Here is a 24,223-nt window from a genome sequence, read left to right on the forward strand (position 1 = left end):
CTGCTGACAAAAAAAGTTTGAATGACACCAACAGAGATCCTCTTCATCACTCCTCAATGAGTCAACTGCACCGTCAAATTAACCATGACCCTTGTTCAGTGTGTGTGTCTGTGTGTCAGGTGTTGGCTCACGCAGGGGTCTTCTGTGAATGATCTGATTATCTTAAAGCCCATGGTGTTGTGTGCGTTCCCATCGTCAGACAGTGTGGAGCGCCAAGACATACCATCGCCCAAACACATGCACGCAGATGCCATATCAATGACCTACATTTGTTTCAGGCTCGTAATGTATAACCAATCAATGTTCGACTTCGGAACTCACTGATTGTCTTCCAAGCCACTGTCAGCATGGAGACATGACTGGCTCGCGATGTCACCTGTTTTCTGTGTGTGTGCTAAATGCAAGAAATTGCTGTTCGTAGCTAATCGCTCACAATAGCAGCATCTGTTCTTTTGCATCCTGTTTCCGCAGTTGTTAATTTCTGGCTTTGCTCGAACAGCTCAAGCATCTACAGCATCATTAAATGCCTCCAGGGGCTCGAGTAAGCCTGGATTTGTAAGCTGCCTGCATTAAATATTAAAACATAGCAAATATAATCATGTATTATCAAGATAAATTCTGCCTTAAGGGGGGAAAAAAGTAAATCATGTGACTCTATCAATCAGAAACAGCTCCGGAAAGGAATTTGTTCTGGGACAGAATAATAGAGGCGATTCTAATTACAGAACATCTTTGTCCATTGCCTGAGGTAACACCAAAAAGCTAACAGGAGAAAAAAACGCAACCATACGCAGACAATTTCAAAGCGAGCTGTAGGATCGGAACAGACTGATATTATTTCAGAAAGTCAAGGACCAAAGTGCTGCTTTAAATCACATGCAGTTTTCGTCAGTTGGATTCAGAATCTGGTTGCGAGAGGCATGGCTGTGGTTAACAATCTGGATGTGATCTAAACCACAACAGAACATGACAGCGCCAGTGTGCATTGTTTCCCCTGTCCTGTTTTGTCCTTTTTGAATTAAAAAACAGAGACGTAAGGTGGAAGTGAGTGAGTCACTGCTGGTGACCAGCAACTCAGATGCACATTTATCACAGTGTGTTTGTGCATGCAGAGCAGAAAACCTTCATTATTGCCTTTTTCAAAGAGCTCACTGTACTTCCAGTCAGAAGCGTTTCCCTCGAGCCATTAGATCACTGTGACACCACTGCCAGACTCCATCGCTGTGTACACCACAAGCCTCTTTATCAATAATTGTAAACACTCAGCTGCTGAATGTGAACTTTTATCTAATCTCCAATGTGTGTGTGTGTGTGTGTGGAAGTAAGTGATGTGGGAAAGAGGAAAGAGGGAAAAGAAATCCTCTGTGCACAAACGGGAAGCCACCGGGCCATTTCAGAAATATACATAATGGTTTCTGTCCGCTGACTTACTTCAGTGGCATCATGGTCACGACCGCAGATGATGGCTGGGTTCGGAAAATGAGGGAGATGAACAGAAATTGAGACAGAGACATGCAGTGAGAGGAAGAAGACAGGTTGCAGAGAGAAAATCAAGAAAAGAGAGAATTGTGCGGAGAAAATCTGAAAGACTGAGAGTAGCTGACAAGACACGAAGAGAAGAAAGAACTGAAGTATGATATTAAAAAAGATGGGAAAAGACAGAGAGAAGGAGAGGGACAGGAAACGAGCAAGAGACAGAGATGCAGCGAGACATAGATGGGAAGAAAGGCAGTGAGACACACAGAAGAATGAGAGCGGTAATTTAATATCGGGTGTTCATTCATTTTTAAGGTCCTGGGAGAATTGCACATTAGCGGAAACCAAAGCCGGCATGAAGACACGTGAGGAATAATAGGAAGGAATGAAAATCCCTGATAGCAGAATTTGAATCTGTGTAATGAGATAAGTATGTTGCTACATGTGGAAAGCATCAGCACAATGTAGAGGAACTTAGATGCGTAAGACACAGCATAGACTTACATAGACTTAAAGAGCCACACAGGACATTTGCAATTATATTTTTCACTTGATATATCAAAAATATTGACATTACAGCTGACAGTTTTCTTTAGAATTTTGAACTACTATGATTTTACCTGATTTCAGTACACCATAGTAACACTGCAGATTAGATTTGTGCATGTGTGTGAGAGAGAGAAATGTATGCTAGCATTGCTCGCCATAAAAAATAAAAATAAAACGCATTGGTCATTTTTGTCATTGTCACGGCAAAAGTTGCATTGATCAGAAAACCCTCCCAGGTGGCGTCGACAAACAACGCTTTGTTCTCTAATTATAGGACTTGTTGGTACGTCTACATGGTGGACTCGACCAGTAGTAGCTTAGCGTCTTTATTTGTTTATTTGTGTGATGTACATCCTAGGTGATCAAGAGGACGGTGCTTGTCATGATAGTCACTATGGCCTTGTTTATACAGATACAGATACAAATAAAAACACATTTTTATTTATCCCGTATAAAAAAAATTCTGGGTTTACGCGATCAGTTGTAACGATATCCCAGTTTCCACGAAAACGCAAAAACAGTATGCTGCAATTAGCATGCCAGGCCAGTAGGTTGCGATACGCCATATGCCAAACACCACAGAGGAACCTTTTCCGCTTGGCGCTAGTGATAAAAACAATGATAAACTACATTTTAACCTTATGTAGCATAGTTAGCTGCTATGCACTTACTAATATTGGGCACAGCAGACATCTTTGTGCGCCGATGTAGCGGTGATGTAGATGCAGCAGTGTTGAGTTCATTTGTAAGCTCGTAAGTAGTCCCAAAAGCGCTAACAAAATCGAAACAACCCGGCATATATCCGCCGTTGTTGCGGTTCCTGGGCGCCTAATGGGCATGCACAAAGTGGGTTGCCATGTCATCATTTTCCAAAATCTCAGTCTATCCTGTTTACACGTCTCCATGGAAATGGATATTTTTAAAAACTTTCACTCCGTTTTCATTGAGAAAAACGCAGGTTACGTGTAAATGATAGGTGCGAATGCAAAGATAAATACCCATTTCAGAAATATCTGGAACCGTATAAACAGGCCCTAAGTCAGGACTTTGTATTTTGTACATAACGGCCCAGACACACCAAACTGACTTTAGAGAACTAGTGGAAACAAACGCCCTCTGCCATGTTGCCTCACCTCGCCGTGTCCTGGCCATAAAAGTTGCACATGAACACACTGCAAAGACTACAGCCGACGGTTTACCAGTACGTACATTCTGCACTTGTATAAGAGGACATATTGCTCTACACCAGCAGATGGCGGTCATCTATAATCCTCATTAAGAAAAGGGAAACTGGAACACCATCTTGATGCTAGTTAGCCAGTTAGCACATGAGCACCACAATCCATTGTTGAAAGAACAAAGCATCATTCGCCAATGAACTATTACACAGGTGACATCTGCTAATTAACTCAATGGCTAAAGAAAAAGTTGTTATCATATGTAACAAGTTTGTTTTGATCTCACTCCCTCTTGACTTAAGCTGTTTGTTTACTTTATGCACGCTGAGCTGAACTGCCAAACAGGATGATTTCATTCACCGATGGGCTCCGCTGCTGCCAACACTGATTCACCATGCTGAATCAGTGGAAAAAAGCCGATGGGGGGCAAGGGAATGGGACACACCACACTGATGAGGTCAGCCAGTGCTCACCAATGGCCAAACTTTGCTGACGGCCAACCATGGGCTTGGTGTGTCAGAGCCTTAAGTTATCTTCCACTGTAAGAGAAACAGACAATCATTGTACCCAATGCTTTCTGATCCCAACACCACATAGCTGATACTGTGAAAAGTATGTAGTTCATTGAACTTGGCCATGCTTTGCCTGGTCAGAGGAGAGCATGTAGTGTGCAAAATCACCAAAAAAAAAAAAGATCGTCATACAAGTGCATTACCACTAATGTAACTCTGACAAAGCCAAAATGGATGACATAATGCTCATTAACCTCTCTTGTTTCAAATCTCTGCAAGTTGCTTTCCAAAGCAAAGCATTCCCAGAGTGACTGGAAATGTGAAACTGATGGCTGCAATCAAAGACAGTGCCATTTCTGGTAACACGTAAAAGCACCAGCCTGATCTTTTAAGCCATTTACACTCATAGTTATGTAAAATCTGTTGTCCACTACAAGTGACTGAGAGCTATAGAGCAAGCTGCTGCGGACAGTGTGTCATTAATGCTGAAAAACAGCATCATAAACCTCTTAATGATGCATTTCTCACTGGAAGAAACACGACACATCAGCCATTAGAGCGAAGCCTCGTCCAACAAGCACCAAGTTAGATTAGGAAAGAGATCCATATTTCCTAATCTAAAGGAGGAGGTGGTGCTCACGCCATTGCTCATGATCCTCTAACAATGTTTGTATGAAGCAAGGGGCTTAAACGCTGAAAGTGAAACCCTGTTTCTGGTTAATGATGATTGTGATGCTAAGCATGCCGGGATGGACGTTTTTTCCGGGCACTTTCTCAACACCGTCCAAATGTTTTCACATCATGTTTGAGCGCTCCTCCATCTGCCTTTGTGCCATGTGCAATTATGTAAGTGAGTGTTTGCGTGTGTTTGTGTCTGCACATGTGAGTGTTTGTCCGTGTCTACCCTTCAGTTTTGCATCTGTGTGTTTGCGGGGGTGAAGTTCATTGCTGTAGTCTGGTCTCCATTATTTCCTTAATTTTGTTCCCATAGAGCTCCTTTCTCTCTCTCTAATGGAAGCCCATTTCCGTCAGAGAAAAGAGTAAAGTTTTGACTGTCTTAGTCAAAATAAGGAAAGCCAAATGGTGTCGGCAAGGTCGGATCGCTGGGTTGCCAATGACGATCCTTCAAATGTCACCATGTGTCACAAAGGACGCTATTGCTAAGCTAACACCCGAACACGTGTCTTGCCTTACTCTATCAAAACCTGCAAAGTGTCAAAATAATCTTCCATGAATTCCCAGGTTTTCCAGGCCTGCATCAGAGCCGTGTTTGTTTACCTTCCTCCACTGACTTTCCATTTCTCCACTCTCTTTTCCCTCCATGTGGCATTTCCGAGCAGCGACAGGGCAAAAGGGCCTTTTTGTTTCATTCATAAACAAAAACTCTGCTTTATCCTCAGTGAACCTGGTGCGGCCGTAACGCTGCCTCTTTGTATCCACGACAAACCGCATACATTTGGGTTCAGCAAAGGCGCATTTCTTAGATGAAGGGTGTAAAACAAGCAACCGTATACCCCCAGCTTGAGAGAGGAAATGAAAGACTCCAAGGGTGAAACCTCTCAGGTCATAGCTTCACACAAAGACTGTTTTCTTCCTCCTTCTGAGGCAAAATCAGGACAAACATCCTGTACATATGCATATTTCACAATCCATTCAAAACAGAAAGGGACTGACATTAAAGAAGCAGCAGGTTATATGAAACTGGAGGAATGTGGAGGGGTATTTGGTTGTTATTTTGGCCTCACTCGGAGGAGAATATATGTTGCGGTCAGGGTCTATTTCTTCAAAATGAGACAGTATTACTAAAGGCAGGAAACATTTCTGTGCTGCTTTTTGTGCTGAGTCTTGTTCTGTCTCAGAGTGAGATGTTTCACTCAGTGACAAATAGCTCGGATAGTTTCTCCGCTGGGCTGCGAACTGGGTTTGAGAAATTTATCTAACTCAGGAGAGTCTGCCTGCATAGCTGGGAAGTGAGGTCAAGCCTTCGCTGCAGCTGCCGCCTGCAAAACACTAACAGATAACAGGCCTGCCTGTCAATATTGCCTCCCTGTATCCCCCCTCACTGTCTTTGCTTGCCTAATTTCTCATCAAGACTTTTTATTTCACTGTCTCAAGAGTGTAATGTCCCACAGTTGTCTTGTAGTTGTGACAAACAGCATCTGTTGACTGGAATTACAATGCTCGAACTCGACATTCGTGAGTAATGAGTCAGTGATCCCCCCTCGACTGCGCTAACACTCTTCATGTAGTCAGAGAAATGATGATGCACTGTATTCAGCCAAATGGGGTTGGGAGGTTGCGGATATGATGATGGAGTGCTGGAGATCTGGTTGCAGAAACGAGGCAGAGATCAGTCATTTATGTTACTCTAGATATTTCACCTTAAAGGAGGGATGATGACGGATGTTGATGGTGATTTACGGAGGAATAAGGAATGCAATCCTATCATTCAAACATGGAGTTTTAGTTGTGTAAACATAACCCAACTGTAACTATCATATTGTTGTGGAAAGGACTGACAAATGATGTTTGAGGCACCATATTAGAAAATGCTCATATATGGAGTGTTTTGGAAAGCAGCGACCAACAGCCTATTTACATCAGTTAGACCTGTCATGTTAGCTACTTTTGTCGGATGAAATATTATCCCAGGAATAATTGTAATAAATGATATTATTGTTATTTTGAGAACATTTTCTGCCACTGAGATAATGATAATATAAAAGCATAATAATGCAAGGACACCCTCTCAAAGAGCAATGAGCTTTTGATTTCAGCAGAAATGACAGAAAGATGTGTCTCTATATAGTTGTTCTCTGTTCATCTGGCTTTGGTGCAGTGGGGAAAACATTGCTATTTACTTTGGCATCATGTTCCCAAAAATATTGGTGACATTCTTATGTAAAGAACCATGCATGCAAACACAAGGGCCACATCGTATGATATATGGACAGGACCTTGATCAGTTTTGCTGACCTTGATAAGTCATTGGACATTAGACGTTGATCTTTGGTGAATTTAGGTTGTGATGTCAGGCGACCAAAATTCAGTGTTAGGACAACGTCTAATGCCAATGTCAGTTTGATGAAGAATACTGACAACAGATGATGATGATAATGATATTTGGTTGGTTTTAATTTATGTTGTTAAGCAACCAAAATCGAACATCCTCCAAACGTCCCATGCCAGCATTATCTTGATGTAGAATAACTATGGCCGCCCTCAACTAAGAATTTTCTTAGTCAACCAATTGTCGTCATTTAGGGCCATCAGTCGACTAGTCTCCCGCATGTTTACGATATTGATTCAATTATTAAATTATATATAATGGTTTGAGTTGAAGGTGTGAGAAAGAATAGTATCAGTAACATTGTTAACACTGTGCTACATTACAGAGAAATACAAAACCGTGCTAATGAACCTTCATTAATATAGGCCTATATTTTATCTACAAGTGCACGTCACACAATGAGCGAGCTGCCTGTTAATGACGCTGTGGGCTAATGGGCATGTAGCTACTTCCATGTTTCAGATGATACGTCATGTTTGTAGTCGACCAATGAAGATGAGTTTACATATCACCTTGGGTTCGTCCTTCACCTTCTCAAAATGATCCCACACTTTGTATTTCCTGCCCGACATGTTATTAACTAGCCTGTGGAATAACCGCAGGTACCAGCCCTGGAAATTAACGTGACTCCTGTCATGTTGCTGAGCGTGGCCACTTCCTGTGTCTGTCCTTTCAAATTGAATCCCCACATGGTCCAGTCATATAGGTTTTGATTGAATTTGATGAGGTACAGCTCCTAATAATAGAGTTTCACGTTTGCTTGGGGTTTTTTTTCCTGCGACTAAGTGACCAATGAAATCTTGCCGACCCTTCTAGTCGACTAACATTTGGTTGACTATTAGGGGGCAGCCCTAAGCATAACAACGTTTAATTGTAAGTTATGGAGAGCAACACCTGACCCCTACAAAATGTCACAATGTTAACATCCATACAAAGGGGACTTTTTTTTGTGAAAACTAATTAATGCGTATGTCTTTTCCTCACATCAGATAATAAAATATTAATAATAATAATAATAAATAAGTCCAGTAGTTTATTATCATTGCACTTGCGTAACCTTTCCAGCACCTTTTAGTTTTCAAATATTATTTTTCTATGTTCTTGGTGTTAGCGTGTTTACCGATTTCAAAAATGGCTGTGCTGTGGCACAAAATCATTGTGATAAATAAGATTATACTGCGTGGTTAAACTAAGTGGGAGAAATTGATTTCATATTTACACAGTTATTTATTTATTTACAATCACTTTAAATTATTAATTTCACAGTGGTTATCAATGTGGCCTTTTACGGTAATTTTCCCTTTTGGCATCCCATAAGTGGTTACCTAATGCACCCACAATAACAAACTACATTAAAAACACTGTGCAACGAAATTACTTTGTACTCAAAGTGTCAGTAATAAGCTTTAGATGTGGTTATGGAGTGTTTTTGTTCTGTAGACTGATGGTGTGGTTGTTAAGTGATGCTGATGTGGCTGCAGAGTGATTTTTTCTTTATTCAAAACAAACCAAAAACAACAAACTCTGGCTCCCAGATGGAGTGGCTTCACCCACACTGTATATATTACCTCATCCGATCAGTGGTTGTGCTGATGGATACATTTTCATGGCCAAAATTTAAGTTTCTGCTTCTTTATTTAATTTGATTTATTTATTTATTTATTGTTGTGGCTCCGTAGATGGAGAGGAAAAGACAAGATGTCTGCCTGGTTCAAATCCAGGACATCACATTAGCATAATATTAATTTAGAGTGAAAGTGGAGGTGGCAGGATGCCTCCCATGTGCAGCATTTGGGGCATAATTTTTTAAGATGACACTAAGAAGACGTGGAGCCATTTTGCTCAAGTCATAGTGAATCATTGTTTCTCAAGTGTGAGTCAGTCTGAGACCAAAGGAAGTCATTAGTGTTCAAATGTATCATTTCCATTTGAAAGTCATTAAAAACTGCAGGAGCCCAGGACGTCTGAGACTCAGATCAAATTCACCAAAAACAAAACAAAATTAACTGTTTTAAAGTTCTTAATCACATTGTTGTGGCATTAACTTCACATTCAGCACAAGTGTTTTGTCAGACTTATAAAAGGCAGAAGAAACCACAAATTAGAATAGGTAGGACGCTTAATCACTCATTACTAACAGTGACTCATGTCAAGCCAAACAAAGAAAAACCTCACCAAAGCCAGAGACTGTTTTTTGCTTCTTTTATTTATGTGTCTCTCAAAGTCTATTATACAATTCAAGCACAGATGTATTACAAATTTGTTTGGAATCACTGAGGCCTTCGAAAACTCCAGTTACAAAATGCATTTATAAGAATTCTGAGATAATTCAACTAGCGAGTGAAGTTTGTGTGCATCTTGATATAACTGAAAGAAACTATGGGCCCAGAACTGCCTCATTAGTATAAAGAATTATGAAATAACGCAGGTTAAAATTGACAAAGTGCAAAATATATTTACTCAACCAAACTTTTACTCAGCTTTTCAAACCATATCACCAACTTCTACAACTTTTTGGTGGCCAAGGATCAACAACTGTGTATAGCTCATAGGGCAGCCTTATCCATGATCAGTTTCTCGATATATTTAAATCTGTGAATATATGTATTTTAAGAAACAAAAGCATTCATTAAGGTGTCTTTTTTATACTCCAGAGAAACATTTTTTTTATGCTCCCTGCACGAATTTAAACATTTTAATGCCTCTGCGCTGATGATAGCCATGGCTTTACGTCCGTTTCTGTACACATGCCCGTCCCATTCTCGTCAATGGAATATGTCAAGAATGCAGTGAGGGTATTTCTTCCACTTTGGCACAAACATCTACTTGGACTTAATGATAAACTGAATAGCTTTTGTTGTTCGTAGGTGAAAAGTCAAGGTCACTGTGGCCTCCTCTGTCTCATTCTTGTGATTGCAATATCTCAAGATCACCTTAAAGGACTTTTTTTTTTTTTTTCCCCAAAATTGGCACCAACGCTTACTTGGACCCAATGATGAAGTGATTAGATTTCAGTGGTCAAAGGTTATGGTCACTGTGACTTCGTCTGTCTCAAAGGTCAAGATCACTGTGACCCTGGCTTTCTCGTTCATTTGAACGTGATATTTTTTGTGTGAATTTCTTCAAATTTGACACAAACGTCCATTTGAACTCACGAATGAACTGATTTTTTATGATCAAAGGTCAAGGTCACTTTGACCTCATCTGTCTCAAAGGTCAAGGTCACTGTGATCTTGTCTTTCTCAGACTTTTGAACGTGATATCTCTTGTGTGAATTTCTTCAAATTTGACACAAACGTCAACTTGAACTCAACAATGAACTGATTTTTATGGTCAAAGGTCAAGGTCACTGTGACCTCACAAACAAGCTTTTAGCCCTAATTCAAAAATTCATTCACTAATTGTGACAAAATTTCATACAAATGTCTAATAAGATAAAATTATGAAGTGATGACATTTTATATTTCCAAAAGATCAAAGGTCAACTTGACTGTGACATCATAGTGTTCTGCATAAACACTTTTCTGGCCATTACTCAGCATCATAACTCAGGAACAGAAAGGGAGACATTTGGACGGATACTGAATCAGTGACGCTAATCTTGGGTGTCCACCTTCAGACTGTGCTGATTGTATAGATCCTCTGTGCTGCCAGGGGAAGATGTGTGAGAAGCATCTATGTTTCAACAGACATGGATGTGAACTGTAAGTGCAACTGGACTGTTGCATGAACTTGGGAGGCAGTAATTCTCATTTACTCTGCTTCTTGTCTCCTCAGGTGCGTTCATTGTCTGCTGGACCCCCGGCCTGGTCATCCTCCTCCTCGACGTCTTCTGTGCCAGCTGCAATGTCCTCACCTACGAAAAGTTCTTCCTGCTCCTCGCTGAGTTCAACTCGGCCATGAACCCCATCATCTACTCCTACCGCGACAAGGAGATGAGCGCCACCTTCAGGCAGATCTTGTGCTGTCAGCGGCAGGAGAACGTCAACGGGACGACGGCAGAGGGGTCTGACCGGTCCGCGTCGTCCATCAACCACACAGTGCTGAGCAGTGGTATGCACCACCACCACAACGAACACTCGGTGGTATAGAGCAGGGCTGGAGATCATGGAAACTAATCCAACTGCTTGAGGGGGTTAATCTGTTTTGGAGACTGAAAGAAGGTAAACGGCAGCACGGGAAGGTCGAGAAAGACTGCGAACATGATGCGAACTTGAGACAGTCACGTGATAAATTGGAGAGTGAAGATTAGGTAGATGGGGTGGAGCTGATGAGGCGCTGAATGAGATCACAATGAAGAAGAGAAAGGCAACTATGAAGAAAGATGACAAGAGACTTTACCGCTGTGGGAGTCTGATCTTCGAGGACTCTGATAGGCTGTTAGTGTTTTTGTTTAGTTGTTTATTATTTTCTATTTGTGTTGTTATGGACAACGCTGATATGAACTATTTAAAAGTAATCTGTGAAATGAAGGTAATGCCAGTACTCCAGTCTACTCTAACTCTGTATCCTGTAGTCGTGGGTTTCAGACTTTTCCCCCTTGACCCCCATTCTTTAGAAAGGTCTCATTACATCATACGCTTATTGCATACAGATATGACATCAGAGTTTCCTTCACATCCATTTGAGGACCCATTTTGGGTCTGAATCCAAATTTAAAACACATTTTTTTCATTATTGTTTGGGAGTAAAGACAGTAATTCAAATGCAGTTTTGTGCTCATAACATGTAACTGAATGTTATTTCCAGCAGCCTTTCTTAATAGCATTTGCATCTATTTCCAGGGTTTAACGACTTACCAAAAAACATTGTTGTACCCATTATATTTAAGTTACCAGAGCCACTATACATTTCACATTCATCTTTTAACGACACGTGACCTGACAGCCTTAATCCTCTTGGGACTCATTATTCTACTTATCTTATTCTCGTAGTTAAAAGCGTTCAGAAATCTACTTCCTTCTTTTCATCCAACCCAAATACATGAAGGGTCCAAGATCAGTTGTTTATTCCCTCTAAGGAATTAGAGACAAGTTGTTCCAGGGATCTTACCAAAAACGGGAGGAGGATGTTTTGTGGTTTTGGAGCAGGCTCTGTGCCACAGTGTTATGTGGAGACAAGGTGAAGGTCATTTCTGGTGAGTGTTCACAGACTTCAGATCATGACATGAAATGTGCTGAGCTGTCGGACTCTCGTGGTTTTATCAAGTGGCTCTTGAGTCCGTGAGGCTGACTGAGGAAGAGGAGGAGGGGGGTGAGTGAATGTGAAAGTATAATCAGTGTTGATGTGAATTTGAGAGAGGTGACGAGGTGGGTCATTCCGTCTTTTCAGTATGAACATGAAGATATAATGTAGTTCACAAATTCAGTTGGGGCTGCAAACACTGACCTTCAAATTGCCTTGCAGTCTGTCAAATAGTTATATTTCAGTCGGGACCAAAGAGGTGGACTGATCCATAGACTAGTAACATTGCCAATACAAATCCAGTTTGTTATTGGTCAGCAGTGAAAAATTGTGTCAGAGTTCAGAGTTTGCTTGGATTTACTTGGTCTCCACAAGTGTTCCAATATTTTTGTCCAAAATGTGACTTTAGTCCTGCCTACTAAATTTAACCAATAAGCTGCACTTCCAGCTGGTGTGGCTGTTATCAGGCCATTAAACGGTCATAATCAGGGGTTATAAGCGTCACAGATATGAGTTAAAAGGGGCCTCCCACGCCTATTATCAATTCAGGAGGCCATTACGTTTATTGTCAGGTGATGACCTCTTGGCGGCTGTAATAATTATGATGAGGAAGTCAGGTGACGTAGCGTAAAGACAGAGACAGTTGGCGTCTGGCAAGAAGGAGTTCAAAAATTCAAAATGGACTTATTTACCAGAGATGGTTGTGTTCCTAAAGCTAATCACATTGTTGTTGCGAATACACCTAATAAAAGTGAAAGCAAAACCTAATGAAACTCCATTTGTTTCATAACGTTGGATATTAATGGGCTAAAAACAGCCTTTGAACCCAACAGTAGGTGTGGCAGGCCCGTTATAACACACATCCATGAGGTTACAGACAATAGATAACGGCCATTTAATGGACTGATAACATCTGAATTGGCTGCCATTTCAAATTAGCTTCGAATATTGTAATGATATGGTCTTAAAACCCAACAATCTTAAAGTCCAGTGTGCATCTTTTATGGCTGTATTTAAGAAAAAATACCATTTTAGAACATGCTCATTGACCTTCTGTGATATGCTCATAAAGTAGTCACAAACACTCTAAGAGGAGTAGAAAATATCCTTCATATTTACCAGAAACTGAATGTTATGTCCACAGTAACAGTATTACTGGTGATATGAAGTAAAACCGAAGTCCATTGAAAATCTATGACGTTTTCGTAAGTCATAATATGAGATGGTTGGGGTTATGATTATTTTGTAACCAGTCTTTACTTGCAAATGCTGCAAAACTTCGGACACGTCAGAGCTTTAAAGCTTCCCAGCTGATTAAGTTGGCACATATTACAGATTGGACTCATGTCCTGGTCTCATGTGAAACTTGGTGACAGGCATATCATGGGGTTTCTGATGTCGATGAACATTAAGGATTTTTGGAAGGCCATTCTTTTTGAAGGGGAACTGACAACAATGACGTACCACAGTTTACTCTTCAGGGGAGACACTACAGGTGAGAACTTCAGAAGCAGTAAGAAAAACAGACACACAGCTCACCTTGACATCTTAGCTTGTCCCTTGTGGTACAAACAAGTTAATGTTTGCCACAACATGAAAACGCCCACCTGTACAATTGTAAGATTTCTTAAAGAAATACGCAATCCAAAAATCCTGGCACCAGATTTCCACATTCGGTGACTACCTTGAGAACAGTTAAATGCAAATCTGGACAACAGGACACCTGAGGAGCTCTAATGATCTTCACGGCGAAGAAAGTGAGAATGACAGACGGGATGCTGCAGGCATTTATAAAGGGGGACAGGCTGGCCTGTGCAACTCACGTGGAGCTTCCATAATCTGTCATGCCTGAAGGCACCTCCCATAGTGAGATACCTCACTCGGTTATCAGAGAACCGGGGTTATCTTGGTAACCCAAAGTTTTACCCTGTTCATCTGTAGTGTCTTACTTTTGGTCTAAAAATGTAGGCTATGGAATTTTACAATACATATCTTTAAACCTTATAACATACAAGCCAAAAATCTCCATTTAAATAGCACTTACATAGACCAAACTATCCAGATTTAATCTTGTACTCTGAAGGTTTTTACAGAGGGGTCTGTTCACAAAATCAAACAAGAATTTTAAACCATGTTTAGATTTCTGTTCTGGAAATGTATGCGGATAAGCACATATTTAATTTGATAATGAATCTTTTGCATATTTATATAACATCTCACAGAACTTGTACTATGTGAAATATTAGTTTTAATGTTATTAATCTCCTGGGGAAGTTTCATTTTGATATCTATTAGTTAAGACCTGTAATGTCTCCCCTTTTGATAATACTACAAAGTCAAACAGAGTTGAGCCACTGCAGTGTTGAATGGCGATATCTCATTTCCACAAGTGCACTCCCCACCCTCTGCTATTAACTTGAGACTCGACTGAAAGTCAGCCTGGCTCCGATGCTATGACGTACGTCGTTAAAAAGCACCAGCTGAACGTTGTGTCGTGACTTGAATCAAAACACATTTGGGCCAAAATACATAGACAAAGCTCCAAACAGCTGACAGAAACGTGAGAGCCGTGGCCAAAAACACAGTCAAATGTTTTCCAGGAAGCAAGATGTTTGTCAGGGATTTAGGCTGCAGTGAAATGAAGTCAGCTGGTATTTTTGCCTGTCGAAGTTGGCCAAGATGTCGCCCTGTTATGAGGCAGTGTAGGTTTTTTTAATCTCTAGTTTGGATTTTCTTTTCAGCGTACCCTAGCTGTTGAGCGTTCAGAGTGAGTTTCTTATCGTCTTCGTCCCCAGCTACATTTTCCTTATTGTTTTTGGCCTTTAAATCTCCAATCTTCCTCCTAACTTAATTCCTCAAGTTTCGTCTTCGAGTTTATCCACCCTTCACTTCTGTTAACTTCACAACAGGCCTCACAACACTTCCACTGGCCAAACCTTGTCTCTCTACGGCTCTGGACCCAACCCTCCATACCCGACATTCACTGTAACCATTTCTCTTACACAGTATTGATTCAGGTTATATAGCAAACCAACTAAACTGTCTGTCTCTGTTTGTCTCTGTTTACCAGTGTGTCACTCTTTGTACACCATTGTAAGTATATGTGTACAGTATGTGTGTATATAAAAATATATTATTCAAAGTTAATCACCAAAGGGAAAGTGTTTTTTGTGTTTGTAAATTTAAGTGTGTTATAATCTGTCCAAATGTACTGTAGGATTTTGTTTATTTTGTTTTTATGTCGTGAGCTCTTTTATATTGTGATCCTAACTGATGAGTTTCCTGTAGATACTATTACAGTTATTAACTTGTTTGTGACCCAGAACTAGATATCTATGTGTGCGGTGCCTTCCAGTCCTCGTCCTGTAAAGAGTAAACCTAACACCAGGTTGTAACGCAGTGTTTTACCACCCTCTCTGGTTGAAAATGTGCCTTGTTGCACCTGTAGCCACACCCAGCAGTGATGTCACAGTGTCTTGGAGTTCACTGTGACATCACTGCGGCAAAGTGAGAAGCTTAACCAATGGAGGCGGGTGAAAACGAGATCATCAGGTGGTGTTTTCCTTCTCTTTAAGTGTGTGTGTGTTGCTAACACCGTCGTTTTATAATTGCCTTAAAGTACAACAAGAATTATTGTCAGTGTTAGAGCGATATTTCACGTTTGCAGAAAGTTTGATGCTTGATTTTTGTTAATAACAACACATCCTCAAAAACTGCTAAATGAAGTCAAACTCATAAATACAGATTGTATATTTTGATTCTGTTTGTAGTATGAGTTTGTAAAAATATAAAACTCTTGTTCCAGCTGAAAATATTTGATCGATGTTTCAACTTTTTGGGGGCGGGGTCAAAACAAGTTCAAATCATCTGATTTGGGGGCACTAATTGAAATTTAATGTAATCTATTTTTATTTGTCTTTTTGTTCAACAAGGAGACAAAATTCATTCTTATGGGCAACACACACTGGCATATGAAGCATGCGTCAGTCTGTGATTATTCATGCCAGGATACGCCACTGGCCTTCCTCTCATTTTCAACACATTTCTCATATTAGCACGGCTATTGTACTCTGACTACTACTTCATTTGTTTGTACAACCCCATCACCAGAAAAATGTTGGTATTGTATGTTTCTGCAAATGTGTTAAATTGGCATGTTAACTTGAAACTGTGGTTCGGCTTAGGCACAGAAACCATTTGTGGTGGTTTGGAAAAGATCACGTTTTGGCTTAAAATACAGGGTTTACAATCCTAAAAACACAGCAATGTCTAGGTAAAAAAGTTTGGTGCCGTAAAAGCCACTGGAAACCTAGCAAAGACTCAATAAAAGACAACCGGTTTCGTTGGTTTCAAACAGTGGTTTGCCATAGTCAGATACCGAGGCCAAAAGCCACCTTTCGTGGTTGTATGATTCGTCACTGGGCAGTGTCAGTTTGTTACGCAGATGGATGGAACTTCTCGTGGTGTTATGATATGCTGCTAGCTGGCCAGATGACACCTGTTGCAGCAGTATAATATGCCACAGGACAGCGTCAGTTTGACACGCTGATGAAATATAAGGACCTGGAAATTCCCTATAGGGAAGGGGTGGGGTGGTAGATGGGTCCAACAAACCCTGGACTTTCACCTGGGAGCCCGGTGTTCGCTTCCTGTATGAATGTAGAGCCAAACCATGATGTATTTCTTTATATCTAACCATGTGCTTTGGATGATGCCCTGATGTTGTTAGCAGTGTTCCGAAACATCAACAGCAGACGCAGGAGGACACCTAGCACATAATATGTGGATGTAAAAGTCCAATGACAAAATGGTGATATGTGACGACTTGGGATGAGAACGTGTTGGCTTGGCAGGTGTTTCTCGCCAAGGTGTCACCAAGTCTACCATTCCCTTCACCTACTAATGAAAGTCAGCCATGTACTATGTCACTTCAAAAATATTGATATTTTAAGTATCAAAATTGCAAATGTAGCATGTTTGCTTTTTGCAGAAATGTACAATGCCAACATTTTCTTTCTGCGACTGGTCTGACTGGTGCATCCAGTGTTTGCTATGGCCAGTGTGTGTTGCCTTAAGAAATGTCATTTTAATACCAAAAACCATTCATCCCATGTGTATGCTTACACAGAATGATGATATGTACATTATCAGGAGCAATGACTGATCTTCCAAACTGCAGGTCTGGAACATTTTGTTCTTCCAAAGTCAAACGTTGCTTTAAAGTGTTTTTGAACATTTGTCACCAAGCCTCAGATTTAACAAACCAAGTACCAGTAGTTTGTAGAAAGTAAGTGTGACACAGGCGTTAATGTGATTTCCATACTCTCTATACTGTACGGGCCAATATCAATGAATGTCCACCCTGAGTCATAGTGTTGATATCCAGCAACAATAAAAACATGAGAAAAGTCTGAATTATTGTGTTTTTTATGTGAAATTAGACACAAATATTGTGAAAACGGAGTTTAGAAAGACCCTGATTTTGAATGTTTGTCGAATGTCTTATTTTATTCTACGTTTGGCCTTGCTATCATCACTCCTGTCTGATATCAAATTGTTTTTTTATTTTTCTGACATCCAAAAAGTAAGTAACAGGCAAACGGGGGAACACACAGGGTCACAGACAGACACAGACTGATGATGTTTGCTTCATGACATGCAGGTTTTTATGGGCTAGACCTAATAATCGTTCGACCTTGAGGCTGTTGACACATTAGACAGCCTTGACTGTCAGCGGTGTGTATTCTCAGTTTTGTTTTGCGTGGCTGTGTGTTTAGAGGTGAGACAGTGCTCAGGGAATCAGCTCCCATGACTTAAATGTGTCTGTTGAGGTGATGTGTTTGGACTTGGCTACGTTAAATTTTTGTCAGTCATAGATGAAAGATGGTCCGAACACCCCCACAGGCCTCGGAGCTAAGTCATGTTGTATCACCAGACACATTATTATATGAATATCACCTGACAACATTCTGGAGTGAAACAAGGATGGCTTTGGAGTTTGGGAGAATAGACTGGGGCATTATAGTTGGGGGTTATGGATAGCATGGACAGCAAAAAGCAAAGTGAATATATTCTGAGCTGTGATGAGAAACTCAGTCCTGTTTTTCTGCCCTTGGCCCAAACAGTTTAAAGCTGCAGTGCTGAAATATTTATTGAACAACGGATTAAAATACCATCTTTCGGCTTATTGCTTTGGTTTTCATGGCCCGCACTTTTACTGTTTTGGTCCACTCTCATGCTCTCCATGCAAGCTGCATCAGGCATTGTTTTGAAGTAAAAAGACCCCAATAAACTTGCTAAATGCTACCAGCACATGGTGGAGCCTTTGGTGCCAGATATTCCTCCTCAGTCGATGAAGACAAGACCAGAACTAAAAAGGAGAGGGAATATCTGATTTACATGAGAGTCCAAATGAATATCAACGCTGCTCCATGTCTGCTGAATGTATAAATAGGCAACTTTTTGCCATAAGGATCAGAAACAATCAGTTATTACAGCTTTCATACATTGTGTGTGGTCCAAAACATCTCTGCAAAATTCTGTCACAGAGACCGTAGATCCACTGTACAGAAGTGAAGCTAAAATATCACAGATAGGGCCCCTGCCATCTTGCTCTGGTGACCCTCTGCTGAGCCAGATGCTGTGTCTCAAATCGCGTACTTCTGTACTTGCGCTTAATATTTTGAGTGCATAAGTGCATTCACACTGAGAAGTATGGAAAAATGCAGTGCACTATGAGTACCCGGATGGTGCACTCAAAACAGTCAAGAAGTTGAGTGTGGAACTATGGACACTTCTCGCACTCAGTGGTCGCCATCTTGGCTACGTACTGTTGCGGAAGGGGAGGGACCACTTTTCAAACTGGAAATGGCGACCGTGAACCTTGCTGCATTGTACAAACATGTTTTTTGCACTGAGCATCACTATACTGTTGTCGGGTATAATCCAGCAGTATGTTTATTGGGTTATTTAGCAGTCTGTAATGATTTGGTACCGCAAACGATAACGCGAATGCTAATGCTAGTTTGCTAACTAGCTAATTTGTGGTCGTCATTTCCGGTGAGTGCACAACGGCCGTATTTGGTTTGAGACAACACTACCCTGTCGAAATTTGCACACTACGCCAATGAGTACATAGTGCACATAGTATACTACATGGAAGTGTACTGATGGAAGTATGTGATTTGATGCTCATCCAACCAATTGCGAGCGGTACCACTGAATGGGAGCCCACTGATTGGCTCACACAGTGTCAATCATGTTGTAAAATCCTCGTTTTATAGCATTAAATAAATAATGAGGGGGTTAAGGAGGTTATTGTATTGTCAATTGTACATAAGGCTCTTAATTCAAGCATGTTGTATGTTTCTCACTCTGCCCTGATCACGTGCGTATTCCATCTTGCAGATGAGTAGCGTTAATTTCTGAGGATGTGCAAAACAAACGCTCCAAATGGACGCAGAATACGTGAAGCAGCCATCAAGCGCGCAAGAACGCGTAATTAGAGCAAGCATATCTGATGCCGTACTGGTAATTAAGTCCCTAGACCTAACAATGATTTATTTTACTGATACTTCCTGTGCCGTGACATTTTGTGGTGTAGTAACAACTATCTTTGTGCCTGTGGATATTCTCATTTATCCAGGTCATAGTTATCTCTCAAGGCAATTGAACGCAACTAGACTTGGTTTTGTCTTAGAAGACATTTCACCTCTTATCCAAGAGGCTTCATCATTTCATGCTTGTCTGACTCGGCTGGAACTATTCTGACAAAGTGGTGTGGAAGACCCAGGTATTTAACCTCTGAGGAGGCTTTCACAAGTTTTTCAAGGGGTTAAGCTGTTAAATCTCCTGGGCCAGGATGAAAGGACAACATTATAGGTGGGAGATAGGTGGTGTCGCAGACCTCCTCCTCTATTGAGAGATGGTTTTTCCAATTCCACATAGATGGATTCTTTTTCTCCTCTTTCAAACCATCTGTCTTCCCTGTCCAAAATGTGCAACTATCTTTCTTTTTACACATTTACAGGCATTCAAAGACAAAGTGTTGATCTAATAAAAGGACGAGAAATTAGCCATCTTTATTCCATCTATATATAGACCAGATGTACAAAGTGACCAAATATATGCTGATGATATGATGATGTTTTTGTGATAAATATCACTCTTAATTCCTGGTGCTCTTGAATCGCTCTTCACTGTGAAAGTAAAACAAAAAAGAAAACAGATGGACACTTTCAAACTGAATGTTTGGAGGTAATGACTTTACATTGCAGAATATGGACTGTGACCTCAAGCAGACACGCATGCAGCACTGGGCTATACAAGTGTGGTATGTGTGTTTGTTTAACATTATTGTGAGAGCGGTCAGGGTCACTATGTGTCATGTGTGACATGAATTAAGCAGCAGTCCTAGCAACAGCGGCCAAATGTTTTTATAGGGCAGAATGTTCTGTGTGTGTGTGTGTGTGTGTGTGTGTGTGTGTGTGTGTGTGTGTGTGTGTGTAATGCACGCTCTGCTATGTTTATTGTTCCACAGCTTTGGAGTGCTAGCTTCCAGTTGACTGATATATGTCTCCATACTTCCTGTTGCTCCCTGAATGAGCCAATCAGAGCCTGTGCGGCCACACAGGACGTTCCTCTGTGCCGTCGCTGATTGAGGGGGATATCACATCTTCGTCACAATGTCAATACAGACACTTTCCGCGGTTCCCAGCATGATTTGCTGACTGACAGATGCGTCCCCTCGGTCAAGTATCCTACTGCGTGTGTGGCAGATAGCTGAGAGCTAATGATTTGAATGGACAGAATCAGCATTCCCGTTGCCAGAAGCATTTATGATGCATGGAAAAGTCAACAAGACTTAAAAGCTGAGCTGCTAACACGCCAAAACAGTCGGGAATTGCTGTGTTTCTGTTGAAACTTTCAGAAAATTTCAACGCATGAATCACATCCAGCCTCCTTTTGAAGCCTAGTCAAATTTCTTTGCTGCAAAGGTGGACGGAGCCAAAGGAGATTATCATGACAAAACAGGAAGTGATTCTTCATGGCAGTATAAATCTCAAACATTAAGAGCTGCTTGGCTGAAGTTGGCAGGAAGGGTAGAGAGTCCATTCAGATAAACCTCATGTTTGGAAAAGAGACAATCAGCTAAATATACTGTGAATGAGTGTTCCTTCCCAGTATCTGCAGCTGGCTTTGTGATGCATGTTAGCTAAGACCTTTCAGAGATGGAGCAAATGGCAACAGGGAGAAGGAACTGACTGAAACTACAGATAAGAAAGGACAGAGGGAGATGGAACAAAAACAGCAAGGGCAGGAGATGATGAGGAAAGACAGGTTGAATGAGTGAAGACTGAACCACAAAACTGAAAAACTTTCGGTTTTGTTGCTTCAGTCTTTCATCTTACACACATCTAACATAACAGATTTGCTGCTTTAATGGACCAACTCAGAGGCGAAGTCTTTGACATGGAAAACTTACTGTTGCAAACCATCTTGACATTGCTGATCCTCGAGGGAATGGAGAAACCTGGAAAATCACAATGGGCACCAAAGTCATTCATTCATTTTCCGTAACCACTTACCCTGTTAGGGGTCGTGCAGGGGCTGGAGCCTGTTCCAACTGACATTAAGCAAGGGGCGGGGTACACCTTGGACAGGTCGCCAGACTATCACAGGGCCGATTGTAGGAGGAAGCTGGAGTACTCAGAAAAAAACCCATGCTGACACAGGGAGAGCATACAAACCCCCCACCCGAGGTTTTAACCAGGAACCCTCTTGCTGTGAGGTGACAATAATCACTGCACCACTGTGCTGCCACCGAAGTCATACACTTTCAAATTTGGCTGCACCTATTGACAGCACCCCTAAAAAAGAGCAACTACCACAGCAAACAATGCTTGTGCACACCTCACAGCTTTTACATATGTCTGCACATTAATCAGCTCATGAGTGAAGGAGGAAGAAGGAGCTTGTACCCTCAGTTTTCATTCACAAATTGAGGGAACTAATATTCCAATGTTATTCCAAGGACGACAATTTTCCAACTTTGATAGGAGTCCTGCAAACACCATATTCCATTTTATATTCTGTATTAGCTCTTATTCCAAATGTAGCATTTTCTGGTCGAGACATGTTGGATATCTTACTATATCTTACTATATAATGACGAAAACTCTGTGTGTGTGTCTGTTCCACGTTTTTCTCCTCACTGATTTGGTAAATCCATGTGAAATTTGGCACAGTGGTAGAGGGTCATGGGAGGATGCCAATGAAGCAATATTACATCAATTGGCCAAAGGGGGGCGCTATAGCAACCAATTGAAATTGCAAACATTGAATGGGCATATCTCATGCCCTGTATGTCGTAGAGACATGAAACTTTGCACAGAGATGCCTCTCCTCATGAGGAACACATTTGCCTCAAGAACCCATAACTTCCGGTTATATAGATTTTCTGCCATTTTGAATTTTTTGAAAACCACTTAAAATTGATCTCTTCCTAGGAAGTTTGTGCCCTGGAAATCCAGAGTTCTCACGAGAGAACAATTTGAATTTGCTCAACGAGTCACTCTGGCAATCAGTAATGATGCTCATTATCTATGCCAATGAAACCGAGCTGCACCAATCACATCGGTGTATCTGATATAGGTGGGCCAGAGGCGAGCTAAACAGATGACGACAGCGCTGTGACGACAAAGTCCGGAATCAGTCAGTAAACATTGCAAGATGGCTACGGATGAACACCAGTTGTTTGAAACGGCTTTGGCTGCTACAATGAACGAGTTAGACTTGGCTTTTTCTCTAAAAGAGGAACAGAAGAAGGCGCTCGAGTCTTTCCTTTGGAAGAAGGACGTTTTTGCTGTTTTGCCGACTGGATACGGCAAGAGTCTAATCTACCAGTTAGCTCTGCTGGTAGCTAAGCGTATACGTCACCCTGTGTATTGTTCTGATTGGTCGTATTGTTATCCAATTGTGTGCAGTGATATTTTCAAATGCATGCTTGGTGCCGCCCCTCGAGTTGGGCCATTTGCATTACTCATAGCCAGACCCTAAATCTTTTTAGATTTGGGTCTGGATTTCCAGGCTAGGAAGTTTGACCGATCTGCATGAAACTGGGTGAACATAATCTAGGGACCAATATCTAAAGTTCCCTCTTGGCAAAAGTTGGAAAACTTACTAAAACTGAATGAATATTGCGGAGGGCCTGGCTCATCACATAAAGGTGTATAACATCTCAAGGGTTTCACCCATCACCACGCAACTTTGTAGGCATATGACCACACATAATCTGAGGGGACTCCTCCATTATTGACCCCATCAAACAAAATGGGGGCGCTAGAGAGCTCATTTCTTACCTAGGCCTAACCGCCATATTGATTTTTACTAAACTTGGTAGATATGTAGAACAGGACGCCTCAAGGTGACTGGAGAAATTTAACTCTAATTGGCAACTGGGTGGCGCTATAACAACAGAAAAATGCTTAAAAATGGCTAAAATGCAACTGACCACTGTAAAACTCTTGATTCTCTGCATCTGAGGATGCTTACAGACTAAAGGTCTATGAATAACTTACAGGGTACTCAAGGAATGGACACATAATTTGAGGTAGTCAACAACCAAGAACTTGTATAAAAAAATAAAAAATAAATAACTGTTTGGCAACCAGACCAGGCCTCTAATTGAGACAGGCCTTTATTTGTCAAAATGTGTAGCCACCTCGAGTTAGTAAAAAGGACTCAGAATATTGAAGTATTAGTTTTCATTAGTCACACAAACAGCTTGGAACGGACATTGTCTCTTTTGAAATAAGGGAAAAAAACTGGAGTATTTTGTGCTTGTACACGTAATCTGCGAGGAAAAGAAAGGAATAAATTAGTAATTATGATAAAGACAGAGAAATAAGTAGGAAAGAAGTGAGGAGAGGAACATAAGAGGAAGTGGGAGTGAGGCAGTCTAATCCACAGTTTACATCAAGGAGAAGAGGGATGACCCGTCCAAGGCCAAACTCCATGCTGCCTACTTTAAACAGTTTACACTGGGCATCCCAAACACACACACACACACACATCCACACACACACACATGCATGAGTGGACTTCCTTCATAAAACTCACATACACACACACTGGGAAACACACACACACACACACACACACATTCACAGACTTGTACAATGATCTCAGCGATGCATGCAGAAATTCACTGTAAAAATGACTCACATAGCACCTTATGGCAAATCTGTTAGTCT

General features: G+C 41.1%; 1 protein-coding gene across 1 annotated transcript in view; it reads left to right on the plus strand.

Annotated features, from left to right (window-relative positions):
* Positions 1 to 17,384, plus strand: part of lpar1 (lysophosphatidic acid receptor 1) — a 58,102-nt gene extending 40,718 nt beyond the window's left edge. Inside the window, exon 3 of the mRNA XM_033646797.2 lies at positions 10,563 to 17,384. Within this exon, the coding sequence (XP_033502688.1) occupies positions 10,563 to 10,876 (314 nt within the window). The 3' untranslated portion in view covers positions 10,877 to 17,384. The remainder of the gene's footprint in view (positions 1 to 10,562) is intronic.
* Positions 17,385 to 24,223: the final 6,839 nt, after the last annotated feature.

This window comes from Epinephelus lanceolatus, chromosome 19 (assembly GCF_041903045.1).
Source record: "Epinephelus lanceolatus isolate andai-2023 chromosome 19, ASM4190304v1, whole genome shotgun sequence".
Taxonomy (NCBI): domain Eukaryota; kingdom Metazoa; phylum Chordata; class Actinopteri; order Perciformes; family Serranidae; genus Epinephelus; species Epinephelus lanceolatus.